Source organism: Cyprinodon tularosa, unplaced genomic scaffold, assembly GCF_016077235.1.
Source record: "Cyprinodon tularosa strain WSP-4 unplaced genomic scaffold, ASM1607723v1 ctg306, whole genome shotgun sequence".
In the NCBI taxonomy this organism is placed as follows: Eukaryota; Metazoa; Chordata; class Actinopteri; order Cyprinodontiformes; family Cyprinodontidae; genus Cyprinodon; species Cyprinodon tularosa.
The window spans coordinates 224,879-244,635 of NW_024039015.1; the positions used below are offsets into that span (position 1 = coordinate 224,879).

Below are 19,757 nucleotides of genomic sequence, written 5' to 3' on the forward strand. Positions count from 1 at the left end.
TAACAACATCAGATAACAACATCCCAGACTTTGAACAACTCATAGAGAATTAATTAGCTCATCACCTGAAATCCTACTGGCTTTCATTATAGCATATCCATATGTTGTGAATGGATCTGATTAGTCCCTGAATCCAACTGATAACCTTTTGGTTAAAAAAAAAAAATGCTGTTCTCAGACACCCTGTGGCCAATCGGATTGAGCAATCACACAAAACAAAAAAAAAAAGGCATAGATAGAGATACCTACCAAACATACACTACATGCATATTAAACGTAGCTACATGCATTAAAATAAATGTAATTTAATAATTGAAATGCCTTACATTCAACCTATTTATGCATTAATTAAATGCCTTTTTTTTTTACACAAGTTGCTGCAAAGAGCAGCAAATTCAGACATGAAACTTCTTCAACAATGCTTGTTGAGATACAGTGGAAATCATCTGTCTGTGCTTTAAACCCCCAAAATAATTACATTAACCGCAAAAAAATATACCAATATAATCACATTGCACATATTTTCCTCATTGCGTGCAGACCCTTCTTAGAACAACAATATATTTTTCAAGCACAGTAGTTCATTGTTATTAAATTCTAAAGGAACAGAGCAGCCATCTTTTTTTTTTTTTCTAACAAGAAGGATGTGCCACCACTTTTCTCTTACAATACTAGCAGCAACAGGAAGGAAGAAAAGAGGAATCTGTTTAAGCATACTGCTTGATTACACTCGATCCACTGGCATAATAAGTGAGACACGCAAAGGACATAAAAACAAATGGTAGAAGCCTAAAATGCCCACAGGACAATTAGTTCCACATAGTAAACAAACACAAAAGCTAAAACCTCCCAGAGAAAAATGTCTGCTTTTATCCATTTAACTTCCTTTTGGAGATGCAGATGGGTGCACTTACAGAAGAGACAGAGTAATAGCAGGCCTCACAGCGTTCCCTGCCTTCTACTCATCTTCTGCTTGCCTGCCAGCCTCTACACTGACAGGACAGCATGAGATGCACGCATATCAAACCCCTCATGTCCTGACTCAAAAGGAGAGACGAAAACACCTCCTTCAACACCACCTTCAACACGCATGCTATTCTTTCCAGAAATTAGCTTTGAAAAGCCTCCATTGGAAGGAGTTTTCTGCTGGGGGTTAAATCTGTTCCTCCATTATTAGGATCCATTAAAGTCTGACACGAAATGAGAGACCTGTGACAATGTCTTTCATCAAGAGTGATAAGAAAAATCCTTTTCACACTCTAGTGACCCGTTGCATGTTTAAAAGGTTTTTGAGCTCATGGGACAAGATGGCAGGAGAGAACGAGGTCTCAAGATGCTTTTAGGTCAAACTGCCCATACTTCCTGTTGGTCAAGCCCTCATTCAGGACAGGAAGAGTTTGAATCTCTTAAAAATTGAACTGAAATAAGATAAAAAAAAAAAAGAAAACTCATCAAATACCCAATATGTAAGATAAAATAAACAAATAATGTAAAGCTTTTGTTTCTATTGCACATCAATAGCTACAGTAAAGCCCTTAGTTTGATTTTCAGAGGCTGCTCTCATGGGTGTGTAAGATAAGCTCCAGCCAGTCTGTTTGTGGTCATTCAAACTACATTACATCATATTCACATTCTAACTAACTAACTAACGGGAAACTTGTTCAAAGTGCAAATCGGAAAATGGCTGCATTTGTTCTCAAGATAAAGATGAAAAAGCAATTGAGATTTACATAATAGTTGCAGGGAAGTTGTTTTTCTCAAGTAACCCCAGAATTCAAAATAAAAGGCAACAAGTAAGACTCTAAAGATAAAATGTTTAATTTATTTTATGCTGGTTTCAATGCTACTATAAGTCGATAGCTGTTCCTAGAAAATGAGCTCACTTGAGGCTACATTTGTACAATTCAATAAATGGACCTAAGGGCTGCACATCTGGACCGCCTGACTCTATAAAAGCTTGTGGTTTGTGCTCCCAAATGTTCAAATTGGTAATACTTAATATAAAAAGAAAGCAAACTGGAATGCCATGAGCTGGAAATATTCCAAACTATTCCAAACATCCAGGATTTAAAGACGACCAAGTCTCCATCACTGCTAGAGGTTTGGTAAAAAAAAAAAAAAAGATTTGGTGATATATTGAGATCTTCGGCCGGTCAATATAATATTGATCTTTTAGCTTTTAATTTAGTTTTTTTTTTTAAACAAAACTTTTTTCTCGAAAACAATGGGGATAAATGCACAACTTCCACACTACCCCTCCTGTTGAGGACACTCTACAGGTGCTGGTCATAAAATTAGAATATCATGAAAAAGTAGATTGATTTCAGTAATTCCATTTAAAAAGTGAAACTTGTATATTATATTCATACATTACATACAAACTCATATATTTCAGATGTTTATTTTGTTTAATTTTGATGATTACAAATGACAACAAATGAAAATCTCAAATTCATCATATCAGAAAATTAGAATATTGTGAAAAGGTTCAAAATTGATGGCCCCTGGTGCCACACTCTAATCAGCTAATTAACTCAAACCACCTGCAAAAGCCTTTAAATGGTCTTTCAGTCTAGTTCTATAGGCTACACAATCATGGGGAAGACTGCTGACTTGACAGTTGTCCAAAAGACGACCATCGACACCTTGCACAAGGAGGGCAAGACACAAAAGGTCATCGCTAAAGAGGCTGGCTGTTCACAGAGCTCAGTGTCCAAGCACATTAATAGAGAGGCGAAGGGAAGGAAAAGATGTGGTCGAAAAAAGTGTACAAGCAAGAGAGATAACCGCACCCTGGAGAGGATTGTGAAACAAAACCCATTCAAAAATGTGGGGGAGATTCACAAAGAGTGGACTGCAGCTGGAGTGAGTGCTTCAAGAACCACCACACTCAGACGTATGAAAGACATGGGTTTCTGCTGTCGCATTCCTTGTGTCAAGCCACTCTTGAACCACAGACAGCGTCAGAAGCGTCTTGCCTGGGCCAAAGAGAAACAGGACTGGACTGCTGGTGAGTGGTCCAAAGTCATGTTCTCTGATGAAAGTAAATTTTGCATTTCCTTTGGAAATCAAGGTCCCAGAGTCTGGAGGAAAAGAAGAGAGGCACTTCATCCACGTTGCTTGAAGTCCAGTGTAAAGTTTCCACAGTCAGTGATGGTTTGGGGTGCCATGTCATCTGCTGGTGTTGGTCCATTGTGTTTTCTGAGGTCCAGGGTCAACGCAGCCACATACCAGGAAGTTTTAGAGCACTTCATGCTTCCTGCAGCTGACCAACTTTTTGGAGATGCAGATTTCATTTTCCAACAGGACTTGGCACCTGCACACAGTGCCAAAGCTACCAGTACCTGGTTGAAGGACCATGGTATCCCTGTTCTTAATTGGCCAGCAAACTCTCCTGACCTTAACCCCATAGAAAATCTATGGGGTATTGTGAAGAAGAAGATGCAATACACCAGACCCAACAATTCAGAAGAGCTAAAAGCCACTATTAGAGCAACCTGGGCTATCATAACACCTGAGCAGTGCCACAGACTGATCGACTCCATGCCACGCCGCATTGCTGCAGTAATACAGGCCAAAGGAGGCCCAACTAAATACTGAGTGCTGTACATGCTCATACTTTTCATGTTCATACTTTTCAGTTGGCCAACATTTCTATAAATCCTTTGTTTTTATTGGTCTTCAGTAATATTCTAATTTTCTGATATGATGAATTTGAGATTTTCATTTGTTGTCATTTGTAATCATCAAAATTAAACAAAATAAACATCTGAAATATATGAGTTTGTATGTAATGTATGAATATAATATACAAGTTTCACTTTTTAAATGGAATTACTGAAATCAATCTACTTTTTCATGATATTCTAATTTTATGACCAGCACCTGTATATCTGTGTGGTAGAGCACCAATTTTCATAAACAAGGCAGTCGCAGTTGCAGGCCCGGATTGACACAAACCCCAAAAAATATGGCTACCAACATAACAAAATGACTAAATGATCAATATCTTCTGATCAGCATATACAGCACTTGCTTTTTTATCTTTACTTTTAATTTTAGTATTAGCTCTTTGAATATTACAATATATGATGATATTGCAATTTCATGATAATGTCGTATCGTGACCCAAGTATTGTGATACTCATTAGGGGTGGGCATTGCCAAAGAAGTCACGATTCGATTCCAATCACGATTCACATGCAACGATGCGATTTTATCACGATGCATCACGATACGTGCGTTGCGATATTTTCACTTAACACTGTAAGAAAAAGATACAGCTATTACCAGTGGCTGACTGGCTGTGTATGATCTGGATAGTGTCTTCAATTGATACATAACTGAAAGCAACTTAAGTCATACATAGCTGTATTTATTGAAACAACTATCGAAGGTATTGCCATGAAAACAAATACTGGACAGAAATATTACTATTACTGGAGTGGACACACTGACAAAAAGTGCTTAGGATTTAAAAAAATTAAAATAACAGTGCTGTTTAGATGGCCTCAGTGGTCCTTTAAACCAATGAAATGGAAACATTCAAATGTTTGACATTTCCCCTTTTGCAAATTACTTGCATCAAATCAATTTCATTTTTACATTCTTTGTTTTTAAACATCTGACTTGGAATGTGATGGAGCAAATTTTCTCAGTCTCCATGTTTTGTTTCTGAATGACTCGTCGCAGTATCCGCAGCGACATCTACTGGAATGAAAGTTGTATTCCACTTGTTTTTGGCTGATGTGTGCCAACCATTCATGTATTTTATTTATTCCTTTTTGTTAATTAAGAATCTATACTTGGCATCAAGAAACGATTCAGCGGATCACAAAAATTAGAATCACGATGCATCGTCATGACGAATATTTTGCACACCCCTATTACTCATAGAACTGTATCGTATCAAAACACCTTTCCCAATACTCAACCCTAATCAGTGCAAACAAGGCATCTGCATTGCATAGCAGAGGATAAGTTCATGATATTATGCTATTATTAGTGCTACAACATTTGAGCAGTACTTGCATCAAGGCCATTGCAGATTTGCATATATGCAGCAAGTAAGAGGTCTCTCAGATGAAACTCTCATACCAGAGACTCTACCAGCATGCAAAAAAAAAATGTCTTTACGGCTTAGCTGGAAATTAAATTACTTTATTATCAGATGCACATGAAGGTTATCCCTTGGAGTTATTTAAGGCACATTCCTACATCATTAAAGGCAGATATACAATATTCTGATTGGGGGTATAAAGATGTTAACTTGGTGTATATGGTATATCTAACAATTACCTCAGCGTTTAGACTAATGAAAACCATCTAGAGTCTGGATGTCAGCTCACAGCAAATTGGTTCTGAATAGACACAAGAGTAAAGCTCCTTCATACATTTGTAGCCAAATACATATGTATTTATATGTGTTGTGCCATGCAAATTAAGCACATACATTTTTTTTTACGCTGTGTGTATGAGTATAAAAGAGCGTAATTGGTGCAAGGACAGATGCATAGACAGACTGCAGAGAAAGCCCCACCACATGCTCTATATCTGGGTTTGGTTGTCCGGGCAGGCCGCCATGCGTTTACACTCAGACTTGGCTTGCAGAGCAGCCAACAGCGCTCATGAGGGAGTTGCTTGCTTTAAACTCAGGGTGCCTGTTGCACGAGGCTGCGGTCTGCATTTCCCGAATGACCTTTTAGGTTTTTTTCGATGACAGAAGAAAGCGGATTTAAAAGGTTTCTTTCTGCAGCAAACGGGGAGGAGAGCAGAGCGGCCATTGTTCCACAGGAATGTTGCTGTGATTGATGTGTAAGAAGATCTAGTTTTCTTATCACTTCTAATTCTGTGCCAGAATATGTCACAGAGTGGATTAGTTCCATTTACAAAAGGAGGGGATGGGGGAAAAAAACATGTTTCCAAAAAGTAGGATAAATTTAGAATGACAGAAAATAACAAACAAAACCAGGAAATTGGCTTGCAGAAAAAAAAAAAATTGTGGCCGCTGTGTGTTTCTTTAAAGCAGCTGGGAAAAATCAGGCTTTATGAGAAGGAGGAAAAAGATTACATCCGCACACAAACATGCACAGACTTAAACTGATTACAGAAAAGCCCTTAATGCATCCAACATACAACGGAGCACAAAAAAAAAAAAACGAAAAAAAAAAAAAATGGTAATTGTAATTGTAAAATAATATTGTTTTGGAGGAGGAAGGAGCAGGAGGGGAAAACTCGCTACTGAAGCTCAGGGACTTTTTTTATGGCGCAATCCTTCACTTTTCCACATTCAGATAAGCATAGTGTTCATATGTCTAGCTGGATTCACTAAAGAAATTTCCAAAAATGGATGAATGGATTCAAAGTCATGGAATAAATCCTTCATTTTAAATAGATGGTTATATAATCGTTTTGATAAAATCACAGTAAATATGACTCAATGAAAGTCCAAAGTCAATAGGATATACATCATAAAGTCTATGTAGACTTATAACCGCCACTAAAAACCAAAATTATCTTTTTTTAAGATTTTTTCAGTCTGCATTAGGAACCCTGTGAACCCAGAGTAAAGAGCCTTATCTCAACAGCAGCAACATGTGTATGTGTGTGTCTAAGTTTCTCTTCCAGGCTAATCAGTGTTTTTTCTCTCCTACTAAAACACTTGTTCCTCTCTGAGCCTGTCTTGCCCTCTACTGCCTGTCGCCACTAATCCTGCTCCAACAACAAGCCTTCATTAGTGCTCTTCCAATCCTTACATCCTTGAAGGAGAGTTAAGCCTGGCTGTCATCTGATAACCAGCCACCATGGCTTTTCTGGAAGCTCTTTGAGTTGTTGATTTCTTTTTTTTCTTCTTTCTAATGGGGGCTGTCCTTATATGCCTTGTACAGGGTAATAGGCCAAAACAGATAAGTTTGTGGTTATAAAGCATTTAAAGCATTTAAGCATTGATGACGTTTAATGTGGTTTCAATATTTATCCAAAAAAGGAATCAAAATAGCAATGCTAACTGCTTAAAATAATCCTACTACTGATCTGGTAACATTTTGTAAAAAAAAAAAAAATGGAAACATTTTATCTTCATTTAATTTTGACACATACACTTAAAGATACAGTGGAGGATTTTTGCAAATTTTTAAACTTTTGCCCTCTCCACTTAAAAAAAAAAATGCACATGCACAACCCTGTACCCACCTCTGAGAGGGAAAACCTATTAAACGTGTGTGAGGGCGTGCACGAGTCCATTTCTCCTTGTGCACGCTCTGTTTAAAAGCTGCTGTTAGCATCTCTCATACAAGCTTATTTTCCAAAAGAAGATTTGCAATTTTTCCACTATGTCAGACTCACCACCAGTAATTGAAAATGGGGATGAACACGTAGGACGGCCTTACATAAACATGTCACCAGAATGATTGACAGTTAGGAGGACCACTTATTTTGATGATCCACTCGGAAAAAAACACATCTTCCACCACATCTTGAAGTCAAAACGGTTATAACAAACACAAAAATGATTTGTTGTTAAATTAGATTTGTAAATAAAGTGGATTGAATTGGATTAAATACTGCTTTTAAATAAAAAAACAAACAAACTATACAGTATCACTACACCAGTTCCTGAAAAGTTTGCTGATTCAGGCTTGTAACAAAAGTTTAAAAACATCAAAAGACATTGAAATTTTTGTTAAAACTAATTGCAGCCCTTTGAATTGTAAGACAAGGCAATTCGCTAGCATTAGCTAGAAGTTTTCTTTATAATTAAAGGCACACTATGCAACATTTTTTAGTTAATTAATGTGTTCCATAACGTTTTGGATGATTAAATGAGTCATTTCAGGTTGAACAAAGGTATTCTCGGCCGCCCTGGTGGTCTGTAGGGGAAATACCACACTTGCAATTGCAGGAGCCCTCGGCCCGCACCCACAGGCTCAGAAGTCTCGCGAGAGTCGGTCTTGCTTTACGGCGAGAACTGCTACACGCCCCCAGATAAAAGCATGCTCGTTGCTAGCACAGTGGCGATCTTTGTGCAGTTATCATGGCGGAACCAGCGTGAAAACAGTGAAAGCCCATGTCGGAGCAGGCAAGAAAGAGGAAAAGGGCTCCGGACAGAGAGAGGAGTCGTACACGGGTGAACATCGGGCAAGCTTTTTCCGAATGGCGAGAGCTAAAAGAAAAAGAAGGCTGCAAGGCGGACGCGGACCTCGCGTTTCTACTGATGCGATTGTAAGTAACATTGGAATGGTTACTCTCTCTCTGTGTGCATGTTCATACTTTCACTGTGTTAGTCATTCGTTGCGTTCGCCTGTCTGCTAAGCTCAAAACAACCCTGCCTGGCTTGACGGAGAAACCAGGAGAACAGCTGTGCATATTTACGACAGTGCACTTTTACTTTCACCCTGTGGGGGGAGCCTCGCTGGAAAATCAACACCGGTTGCATAGTGTACCTTTAAAAACAAAAATCAAGTTTATATCCAAATCAGTGTACTGTTTTCTGTTTGCTGTCCTTGTCTGAAAAATTGCTATAGCTGGAAGGATGTACAGGTACTGGTCATAAAATTAGAATATCATGAAAAAGTAGATTGATTTCAGTAATTCCATTTAAAAAGTGAAACTTGTATATTATATTCATACATTACATACAAACTCATATATTTCAGATGTTTATTTTGTTTAATTTTGATGATTACAAATGACAACAAATGAAAATCTCAAATTCATCATATCAGAAAATTAGAATATTACTGAAGACCAATAAAAACAAAGGATTTATAGAAATGTTGGCCAACTGAAAAGTATGAACATGAAAAGTATGAGCATGTACAGCACTCAGTATTTAGTTGGGCCTCCTTTGGCCTGTATTACTGCAGCAATGCGGCGTGGCATGGAGTCGATCAGTCTGTGGCACTGCTCAGGTGTTATGATAGCCCAGGTTGCTCTAATAGTGGCTTTTAGCTCTTCTGAATTGTTGGGTCTGGTGTATTGCATCTTCTTCTTCACAATACCCCATAGATTTTCTATGGGGTTAAGGTCAGGAGAGTTTGCTGGCCAATTAAGAACAGGGATACCATGGTCCTTCAACCAGGTACTGGTAGCTTTGGCACTGTGTGCAGGTGCCAAGTCCTGTTGGAAAATGAAATCTGCATCTCCAAAAAGTTGGTCAGCTGCAGGAAGCATGAAGTGCTCTAAAACTTCCTGGTATGTGGCTGCGTTGACCCTGGACCTCAGAAAACACAATGGACCAACACCAGCAGATGACATGGCACCCCAAACCATCACTGACTGTGGAAACTTTACACTGGACTTCAAGCAACGTGGATGAAGTGCCTCTCTTCTTTTCCTCCAGACTCTGGGACCTTGATTTCCAAAGGAAATGCAAAATTTACTTTCATCAGAGAACATGACTTTGGACCACTCACCAGCAGTCCAGTCCTGTTTCTCTTTAGCCCAGGCAAGACGCTTCTGACGCTGTCTGTGGTTCAAGAGTGGCTTGACACAAGGAATGCGACAGCAGAAACCCATGTCTTTCATACGTCTGTGTGTGGTGGTTCTTGAAGCACTCACTCCAGCTGCAGTCCACTCTTTGTGAATCTCCCCCACATTTTTGAATGGGTTTTGTTTCACAATCCTCTCCAGGGTGCGGTTATCTCTCTTGCTTGTACACTTTTTTCGACCACATCTTTTCCTTCCCTTCGCCTCTCTATTAATGTGCTTGGACACTGAGCTCTGTGAACAGCCAGCCTCTTTAGCGATGACCTTTTGTGTCTTGCCCTCCTTGTGCAAGGTGTCGATGGTCGTCTTTTGGACAACTGTCAAGTCAGCAGTCTTCCCCATGATTGTGTAGCCTATAGAACTAGACTGAAAGACCATTTAAAGGCTTTTGCAGGTGGTTTGAGTTAATTAGCTGATTAGAGTGTGGCACCAGGGGCCATCAATTTTGAACCTTTTCACAATATTCTAATTTTCTGATATGATGAATTTGAGATTTTCATTTGTTGTCATTTGTAATCATCAAAATTAAACAAAATAAACATCTGAAATATATGAGTTTGTATGTAATGTATGAATATAATATACAAGTTTCACTTTTTAAATGGAATTACTGAAATCAATCTACTTTTTCATGATATTCTAATTTTATGACCAGCACCTGTATTTTATTTTAGTGTCAAGCTCAGACAATGCTAGCTTCTAGCTGTTGGGTTTTACCATATTTCCAGATTTTTAAAGCTTGCGATCTGCTAGTTAAAATTAGTGTTATCTCAATGATGAGTAGGACTCAGAGTATCCTAGTCTTTATTCACCCAGCTGACCAGCAGTGCACAGCAACCTGTTGGGAAAAGTAACACCACATCACCATACATTGAGAAATCTCTGCTCTTTCCAACACTGTTTTTCTGCCATCTCTTTTAAAAAACTTTGAGCTGTGGGAACAATGTGACACGACAATGTCAGCAGCTTTGAACTCCAAACTTTTTAAAACCTTGCTTCACCTTGCTGCGAGTATCTAGCCCCTGCCTTGAGAGGCAGGTTCTGAGAATTCTAGATCTGGGTCAAGTGTCGAGTCTGAACTCATCATCTCATTTGCTCTATGAGATTATAGGAGGAATGCATATCAAAGGACGCACCGACCGGTCAAGTTGAACTTTCCCAAGAGAGACACAATTCCCTGGGCGGACGCCTCGAGGCAACTGTCACATCACATGAGATGCCAGCAGATAAAACCTTTGAAAGGAACGCATAGATCAGACAGGCTTATACAGATCAAATTGATTAAGTGTCCATGTAAACCGTAAATCCATAGTTATACAGTGGAACATGTTTTAATCGATCCGGCTGTGACTGGTCAGGGGCGGCAGAGAGAAGTGCTTTACCATAACAAAAGAAACAAGAGAACAAGGTAACCAAGATTAAAAAAAACGACAAACTGCATTACATCCTTTTTTTCCACATTAAATACTCTGAGTTTAACTTGCAGGGATCCTATAACCTTTAGCCTTTTCCAAGACTCTAGATTCCAAATAACCAAAACGCCACATTAGTTTGTTATTAATGTGAACATTTTCAGTGATAATGTCGATTTTATCATAGCAGTTAATTTGCACAGAAGTCAGTTGGCGTCTTGAATTAAAGCCTTTAGGGAGTTTATCTTTAAACATTCAAACGTGCAGATTTTTAACCAGCAATTCTTGTCTTAGAAGTGTGCAAAGAGACTGTAGAGAGATTGGAAAGCTTCAGAGGAATGGAAATTAAACTTTAGAGAGAGAGATAGATGCAAAAGCAAACATTGATACGAAGTTCTGCCCTTCCGGGCTTCCGGATGTAAGATATGGTAAGCTTTATTGGAACCTCTTTGACAAATTTGCTAAAAGAAAGAAAATGGATTGAGAAGATGAAGAGTGGTCCTTGAAGCTCTGAACTCAAGTTACACCAGAGGAGAAAAATAAAAATCAAGACTAAATCCTTCAATATGCTGTTATTCATTACAAAAGGCATTAACTTAATCAGGCTGAAAAACATTTATAACTGTTATTCAAAGCATTCATTTTTTTTTAAATAGTGTTTTTGAGACCTATTAAAATGTCTGCAGATGAGTAAGAAAGAGTTGTGTTGAATGACTTTGAGGACATCTAAAGTAATAAATGAAGGGATTCAGAAAACAGGAAAAAACATGAGAGAAAATGAAATTGATAGAAAAGTCAAATGAAGTGTTTGAGAAAGGGCAGAGAGGACGTGATAAGTCAGAGGGAGGGTGAGTCGCAGACAGACAGACAGACAGACAGACGAGGGGGAGGAGGGCCGATGTCTCACCGCGGCAGGGAGCTGTAGTGCCTCGATGCTTGCTGGAAGCCGTCTCTGTCCTCTTGCTGCTGATTCGGAGTGTCAACTGTTGCAGAATGGCGTCCACTCTGTGTCTCTGTCCCATTGCTCACCTGGTTCACCTGCGACAAAAACACCAGACACCTCACTATGACATAAGCACTGAGAAATAAAATTACAGACAAATGGCCATTTCAGACAAAAGTCTTTCTCCCCGTTCATGAGCAGATGCAAATTTACACTGTGGAATACGTTCCCTTGCTGCAGCATGTGGTCTGACAGCGTGGGTGAAGCCTCATGTGTGTTCACCTGCCATCAGGGAACAATTACTGTATGTAGGTGTGATCCCATGAAGACATGTGGTACAAACAAAAATTTACTCGCCTTTCCTTGTTAATGGTTTCAAATGTCAGCAAGATTTAATACTTTTTGCAATAGCATAATATTACGCCATAAAACATTGAAAAATATCATCTTTAATTTAATGAAAAGGATATTCACAGGGGTAAAAAACAAAAAAATGAAATATTGATTCATTACTCAATCCGGAGATGTATGAAATGTTTGCAAAAAAGATCTTTTAGAGGTTTAGTTCTCCCTATGCTGTCCGAAACGTGATCTGCTCTGGCAGGGTGAAAGGTTTTCTATAGGTTTGGTTGTACTTTCTGATTCATCTGCTCCATTTTTAGTTAATCCTGATGTGCAAACCTGCAGCTATGTCTTTCTCCTCACTTCCCTCAGTATTTATGTTCACTCAGTACTATTGTTCTTCACAGAATCCTTCCACTTCTGCTGCATCATACCCCCATCCCCATTCAAGAATCTTGTTATTAGCAACTGTTTTTACCATTCTACTCCTAAATTCATACTTGTGAAGCATTGGTTACCAACGCAGGGCATCAAAAAAGGCCACACGAGGCAACATCAGGCCTCTTCTAACAACAGATCACCAGTTAGATACATATAAAATTGTATTTTATTCTATTGCTCGTCTTTTTAATAACTTGCATTTAAAGAGATCTAAAAATGGCAGAACCTAAAAGAAATTTAAAAGTCATGTTTATTATACAAGAAGTTTAGGCGAACCCTGACTCTTCCAGTTCATAGTGCAGGGGATCGGTAGTACTTTTTATGAGTCAGTAGGTATTCAGATTGATTGATTGAGTTTATTGATCTCACATTGGAGAAATGCACTCCTTACATTGGCTCAATATTCAAAAGAAGAATATATATATATATATATATGATAGCTGAAGTCTCTTATTTAGCAGGATTATTATACAGGGTTAGTGCACAGGGTATTACATTGCTATTTACATATATATAGCTATTGTGCAGGGTATCAAATATAGAATATATAAATATATGTATATTAAGTTCAGAAAGCAGCTCTCAGCTTCAAAAAGATTGGTGACCACTGTTGATTGATTGATTAGCTTTTTTGATCTGACAGTGGAGGAATTTACTCGTTACATCAGCTCAAAAAGTCAAAGAAGAAGATTGTGCAAAAGGAGAAAAAAGTGCATGGGATATATACAGTGTTTATACACATATGCGTCCACATATGACAGCTTTTTTTTGTATAAAAATGCAGCTTTCTAAGAAAAGTCCTGCAGCTGTGCAGCATCACAAATAGGCACTAATTTGATGTCATAGAAAGGAAAATTGAAACATTATGTTATTTTATACTTAAATTTGAATAGACAACAATGACAAATCCTTGCATTTCTCAAAGAACTGTAAACATTATGTTTGTCAGTGTGTTAAACTGAAATGACAGATCCAATAATGCAGGTGTTGGTGCTGTGTTTCTTGGACTGTGAGTAAATGTTTAAAAGGTAGTCAGCCTTAAAAGTGTTTGGTTAGCACGGTTTAACCTCAAGTGCTCCCTGTGGCCTCTGGAATGTTGCTACACGGAACATAAACTCCTGAAGAGTGAGAGAAACTAGTTGAAAGTGTTTCCTAATGCTGTCAAAATGAAGCGTGGACCAGCACAGGAGTAAAAATAGCCAAGAGTTACTGTGGTTCCAGAAAGTTCTGATGAGAAACATTGCTCTGAGAGAAACGAAACCCACAGAAAATAATTTAAAGCACTTCAAAGTCCCTGACAGGAGAGTGAGTGAGTGTGTTTGATGAGGAATTAGCAGCACCTGAACATGCATCTGGGTAAGTAAAAAAAAAGAAAAAAAAGGTGGGATTTATGACTAGCTTTAACACTAGATGTCCCGGAGAATTCCAGTTTTCCTACAAACCCTCGTCCCCTCTTCAAGTTTGTGTATTCACTCTACCTTGCTAACTGTCCTTGTTGTAATGCAAATAACCCGTGATGTGACCAGCCCTTCTACATGAGACTGGGGCCCCGTCCACACGAAGTCAAAACGAACACGAAACGCTGATATTTTCCAAAACGTTTGCCGTAAAGACGGAGACGTAAAATAAATGTAAGCGTCCACACGAATGCATGAAAACGCTGCAAAATGTATGCCAGGCCTGTAAGTGGCGCTGTGGTGCCAAAGCAAAAATAAGCGACGAAATGTTGGGCATGTGCACTAATATTTATACATGGTTGCCCTGCGGGTCCATTTTCGTGGTTAAGTGAAATTCAGGTGCTGAACTATGTCGTCGATATTGCTCTGTTCTTCCTGGAGATATTCCAGAAGAAGAAGATTCTGTTGTAAGCCCGACAGCAGGGTGAGTAGCATTAGCAACGGCGCCATTGTTGTTGTGATACTGGTCGCGCATGCGTGTGTAGAGGCGACGCTATGACGCATGCGTGTAAAAAAAAATATGCGGTTAGGGCGTAAAGATGGAAACGCGAAAACGGCGTTTCGAAATCATCCCACTCTGAAGGCTGAATAAAAAAAAGATCGTTTACAGACCCCCGAAACGCCGGCTTCGTGTGGATGAGAGGCTGGTTTGGTGAAAAATTTGTGCGTTTAGGCCAGGGTTCGTCTTCGCGTGGACGGGGTCTGGATAAGGCTGAAACAAACTGGCATCAGAACAAGAGCATGCTCCAAACACTTTTCATTACCTTCCCCTGCAACATCAGACCTTTTTGCAGGAATATCCTAATAATATTGCTCGGGATCCACATTGCATTGTGGGATGTCGCGGTCATATTGACGGCTACGCAAACGTAAACATACACTATATTGCCAAAAGTATTTGCTCACCTGCCTTGACTCACATATGAGCTTAAGTGACATCCCGTTCCTAATCCATAGGGTTCAATATGACGTCGGTCCACCCTTTGCAGCTAGAACAGCTTCAACTCTTCTGGGAAGGCTGTCCACAAGGTTTAGGAGTGTGTTTATGGGAATTTTTGACCATTCTTCCAGAAGCGCATTTGTGAGGTCGCACACTGATGTTGGACGAGAAGGCCTGGCTCTCAGTCTCCGCTCTAATTCATCCCAAAGGTGTTCTATCGGGTTGAGGTCAGGACTCTGTGCAGGCCAGTCAAGTTCATCCACACCAGACTCTGTCATCCATGTCTTTATGGACCTTGCTTTGTGCACTGGTGCACAGTCATGTTGGAAGAGGAAGGGGCCAGCTCCAAACTGTTCCCACAAAGTTGGGAGCATGGAATTGTCCAAAATGTCTTGGTATGCTGAAGCATTCAGAGTTCCTTTCACTGGAACTAAGGGGCCAAGCCCAGCTCCTGAAAAACAACCCCACACCATAATCCCCCCTCCAACAAACTTTACACTTGGCACAATGCAGTCAGACAAGTACCGTTCTCCTGGCAACCGCCAAACCCAGACCCGTCCATCAGATTGCCAGATGGAGAAGCGCGATTCGTCACTCCAGAGAACGCGTCTCCACTGCTCTAGAGTCCAGTGGCGGCGTGCTTTACACCACCGCATCCGACGCTTTGCATTGCACTTGGTGATGTATGGCTTGGATGCAGCTGCTCGACCATGGAAACCCATTCCATGAAGCTCTCTGCGCACTGTTCTTGAGCTAATCTGAAGGCCACATGAAGTTTGGAGGTCTGTAGTGATTGACTCTGCAGAAAGTTGGCGACCTCTTCGCACTATGCGCGTCAGCATCCGCTGACCCCGCTCCGTCAGTTTACGTGGCCTACCACTTCGTGGCTGAGTTGCTGTCGTTCCCAAACACTTCCATTTTCTTATAATACAGCTGACAGTTGACTGTGGAATATTTAGGAGCGAGGAAATTTCACGACTGGATTTGTTGCACAGGTGGCATCCTATCACAGTTCCACGCTGGAATTCACTGAGCTCCTGAGAGCGACCCATTCTTTCACAAATGTTTGTAAAAACAGTCTGCATGCCTAGGTGCTTGAATTTATACACCTGTGGCCATGGAAGTGATTGGAACACCTGATTCCAATAATTTGGATGGGTGAGCAAATACTTTTGGCAATATAGTGTAGCTCTGATACAACGTTGTTGTTGAAAGAAGAGATGTAGAAGTAGAGAGAAAAAAAATGTCAAAATCCCGAAAAAGATCTGGAATTTACCAGGACACATTAAATAGAGAAGCCACGGACCGTATGTTGACAAAATCAGCATTATTAATAATTTGGATCCATATGAAGTTCCAAACAATGAGTGGAGCACCGATGAGTGCTAGCTGCTATGTGTCTCAAAGGTGTAGTTAGTAACGTTAACTGCCAACCCTCCGGGTTTCTCACGTATTTGAGCCTTTTCCCGCTGCCGTTTTTTAAAATTTTCCCGTAAAAGATCCCAACTTTGAAGGAAAGAAACAAAGTAGGCTATAAAATAAAACCGTGCATCTTTAACTTACCAGAATGAAAATGCAGGGAACACACTCTCAATGACATTGGAATACTGTGGAAAGTTATCTTCGGTCGTCTTACAGCCGCGATCCAAGCTAGCCGATGACTCTTTATCTCTGACGCTTGGTCTCCATGGTTACGCCTCCAGGCAGGAAAGCGGTGGAAAGTTAACCCATTTTCTATGTTTTTCCCATGGCGATCATGTGTTGAGCTGTTACAGCCCACAATACAGCAACAGTTTACCATGGTTGAAATCAAGTTAAGGTGAAATTAATCAGGCTGAGAAGGAGTACAGTATGCGGTAGTCATAGGCAGTAGTCTGAGCCGCGGTAAAAGAGGCCGTCAATATGGTGGCAACGCAAAGTGCTTACATCATGACGACCAAGCCCTATTCATATCTAATTATTTTACTTAGGCAAACCTATTGAACAACCAGATATCATACAGGTCCTAGTTCCTGAGCTCAGAACAGGTCATAGCCATGCTTTTCCAACAAGGCAAGGCAGAGCCTATTTATATTGTCCATTCACCAACAGACTCATTTATATTGCAAAGCTCACTATGTGATAGAAACGTAGAGGATAATTGTATTTTGTCTTGTCTCGCCTTTTCATGTCATTCAACATTTCAGCTTAGAGAATGACAAACAGTATGATTTCAGTGCTGGAGTAACAATATCAGCTAAGGAAAAGAACTACATATGAAGCATTTGGAACAGGTATACTTTGTGCAGTGAACACAACACTCAGTGCTGTGGCTCCTGTGGCAGAAATTGCACAACTGGCCTGCTTGTAATAACAATGAAAAAAATTAAAAAAATGGAGTTTAGCACATTTCAAATCAATCAATATCAAACTATTCCTTATTTAAGCTGAAGACAGATGTGGAGGAATGTATATGTTATCCTTGGACTTCAGCGAATCTTTAAAATAAACGCCTTCGATTGTCTGGCACAGGTCATGTTTTTAAAGGGATGATGAAAACGTGTTTTCTTTCGCTCAGATGCTCTGATCAAAATATAAACCGATAAAATTTCTCTCCATGTTTGGCTGTAAGGATTCCATCCGATAAACCTAGTGACCTAATACTGCACCTTTACTCTAACGTGCATGTGTGTTTGTTTTCTGATTATCTAAGAAGTTGACATGGAGATACCATCTCCCTCACCACCAGCTCACTGCTAACGAGCTGGCTGATGAAAGAACAAGACAAGCCAATTAAAGGAAACAAGCTGAGAAAGTGATGCAGAGCTGACTTTCTTAGGTGTCAGCTTCCATGAGACTTAGCTAGGTTATACTCAATGAACTATGGGAAATATGGGAATGCATTTCTACATAAAAAAAAACTCTATTCTGTTTGGGATTTCGTGTTTTAAAGTCTTAAAATCTTAAGGTGAAAGTTTGGTAAAACCAGAGTACTATATAACCTTTCTTAAGTCTTTGAATTACCTCAAATGCATTTCACATTTTCTCACACTACAGCCATAACACAAAAAATGATCTTACTAAGATTTAATCAGAAAAAGAGCGGCATGTGTTGCTATTTATTCCACCTAACTGTGTCTCCCAAAATATAATAGTGCCACTAATAGGCTGTAACATCTTTCATGTCATTATATGTCAATTTGACCTTTGAAGGCCTCAGAGGTTAGAGAACATTATTTAGCAAGCATGAGGAAGACAAATGATCATTTTGAAGCTGAGTTAGGCTATTCAAAGATAACCTAAGCTGTGAAGTCTAATGCTCAAGTGGGAATACCAATCCTTATCTATCATTACAAATCTACGCAAAGCCATGACTATGTACTGTTATTTTCGAAAAGGGAAATTTGTGCAACTGCTCTATTTCTATTAAATGACAAATGCGACTAAAATTGCATGTCAATATGTCTGTTCACAGGATAACTCCTAAAAACAACATGGCAGCAGCAGATGCAAACATCTCAGGTATCAATGTTTCATCTCCGGCTCTAGTGGGTGATATCATTCTCTATTCTATTCTACTATTTCGGGTCTTTTTCTGCATGTTGTTTTCAAGGAAGGCCTCAGTCAGTCATCAATTTCTCATCTCCAACTTGTGCAGAACGCTGCTGCCCGATTTTTAACTAACACATCCAGATGTGAACACATTACTCCTGTGCTGTCGTCACTCAACTGGCTTCTAGTCCGTTTTAGAATCGATTTTAAACTTCTGCTGTTTGTTTTTAACGCCATTCATGGCTTGGCCCCCTCTTACTTGTCTGAGATTTTAACTTTTCGCAATTGTGGCAGAGCTTTACGCTCCTCGGGTCAGCTTCTGCTAGAGGTCCCTAGATCAAGACTTAAGCAGTGAGGCGATCGTTCTTTTGCCGTCGCTGCTCCCAGACTGTGGAACAAACTACCCCCTGACATCCGCACCACTACTGACCTCAGCCTTTTTTTTTAAAAAAGCTTAAAACCCACTTTTTAATTTAGCTTTTAATTCTGACTATAATACCGTCTCTTAGATATCATCTTTCTATGCACCTCTGGAAGGCTTTTAATGTCCTGCAGCACTGCACCACTACAGCACTTTTAATTGTATCTTGTATGTTTTTATATGTGTTATGTATTGTTTTTATGGCTTTGTTGTAAAGCACTTTGGGTACCATTTGGCTATTGTAAAGGGCTATACAAATAAATTTGATTTGATTTGATTTGAAGGAAGTAAAAATCAGGTGCAGATCATGTGACTCATGTGATGCGAAAAAAAGGGTTTTCATTGTAGTTTTCTAAATTTAGAATATCGACAGAAAAACATTCAACTTTTACTGAAAAAAATTTTTTTTTATTGCAATGTTTCCATTTAGCAAAATTATTGACTCAATTTCAATCAGGAGAATTTGATGATGATTGAAAATGCAGCTATATGTGCAATGCACTGATCTGGCTCTAAAGTGGCAGTTGCACAAACAAAGCTGTTAGTAAAAGAAATCAATCAAATGTTCCTTTTAAAGTTTGTCATCTAGAAATCACAAAAAAACCTGCTTGCGTTTACAATTATAGAATATTTCTTTCTATATAAAAAGTTTGTAATCTTACGAAACGCAGTTATTTATAATGTTTCAAAGCAGTGTATGTGTTGATACAGCTTTTAGTCAATCTATAATCAAATAGATTGATGGGAAAAAGATCTGCGTGCAGAATACATGTCTGTCGGAAAT

At 39.3% G+C, this 19,757-nt stretch overlaps 1 protein-coding gene across 3 annotated transcripts in view; it reads right to left on the minus strand.

Annotated features, from left to right (window-relative positions):
- LOC119787944 (partitioning defective 3 homolog) overlaps nucleotides 1-19,757 on the minus strand; it is a 502,126-nt gene that overhangs the window by 3,558 nt on the left and 478,811 nt on the right. For all 3 annotated transcript variants that reach the window (XM_038292032.1, XM_038292030.1, XM_038292033.1), the window contains one exon: nucleotides 11,806-11,936. In XM_038292032.1, the coding sequence (XP_038147960.1) occupies nucleotides 11,806-11,936 (131 nt within the window). The remainder of the gene's footprint in view (nucleotides 1-11,805; nucleotides 11,937-19,757) is intronic.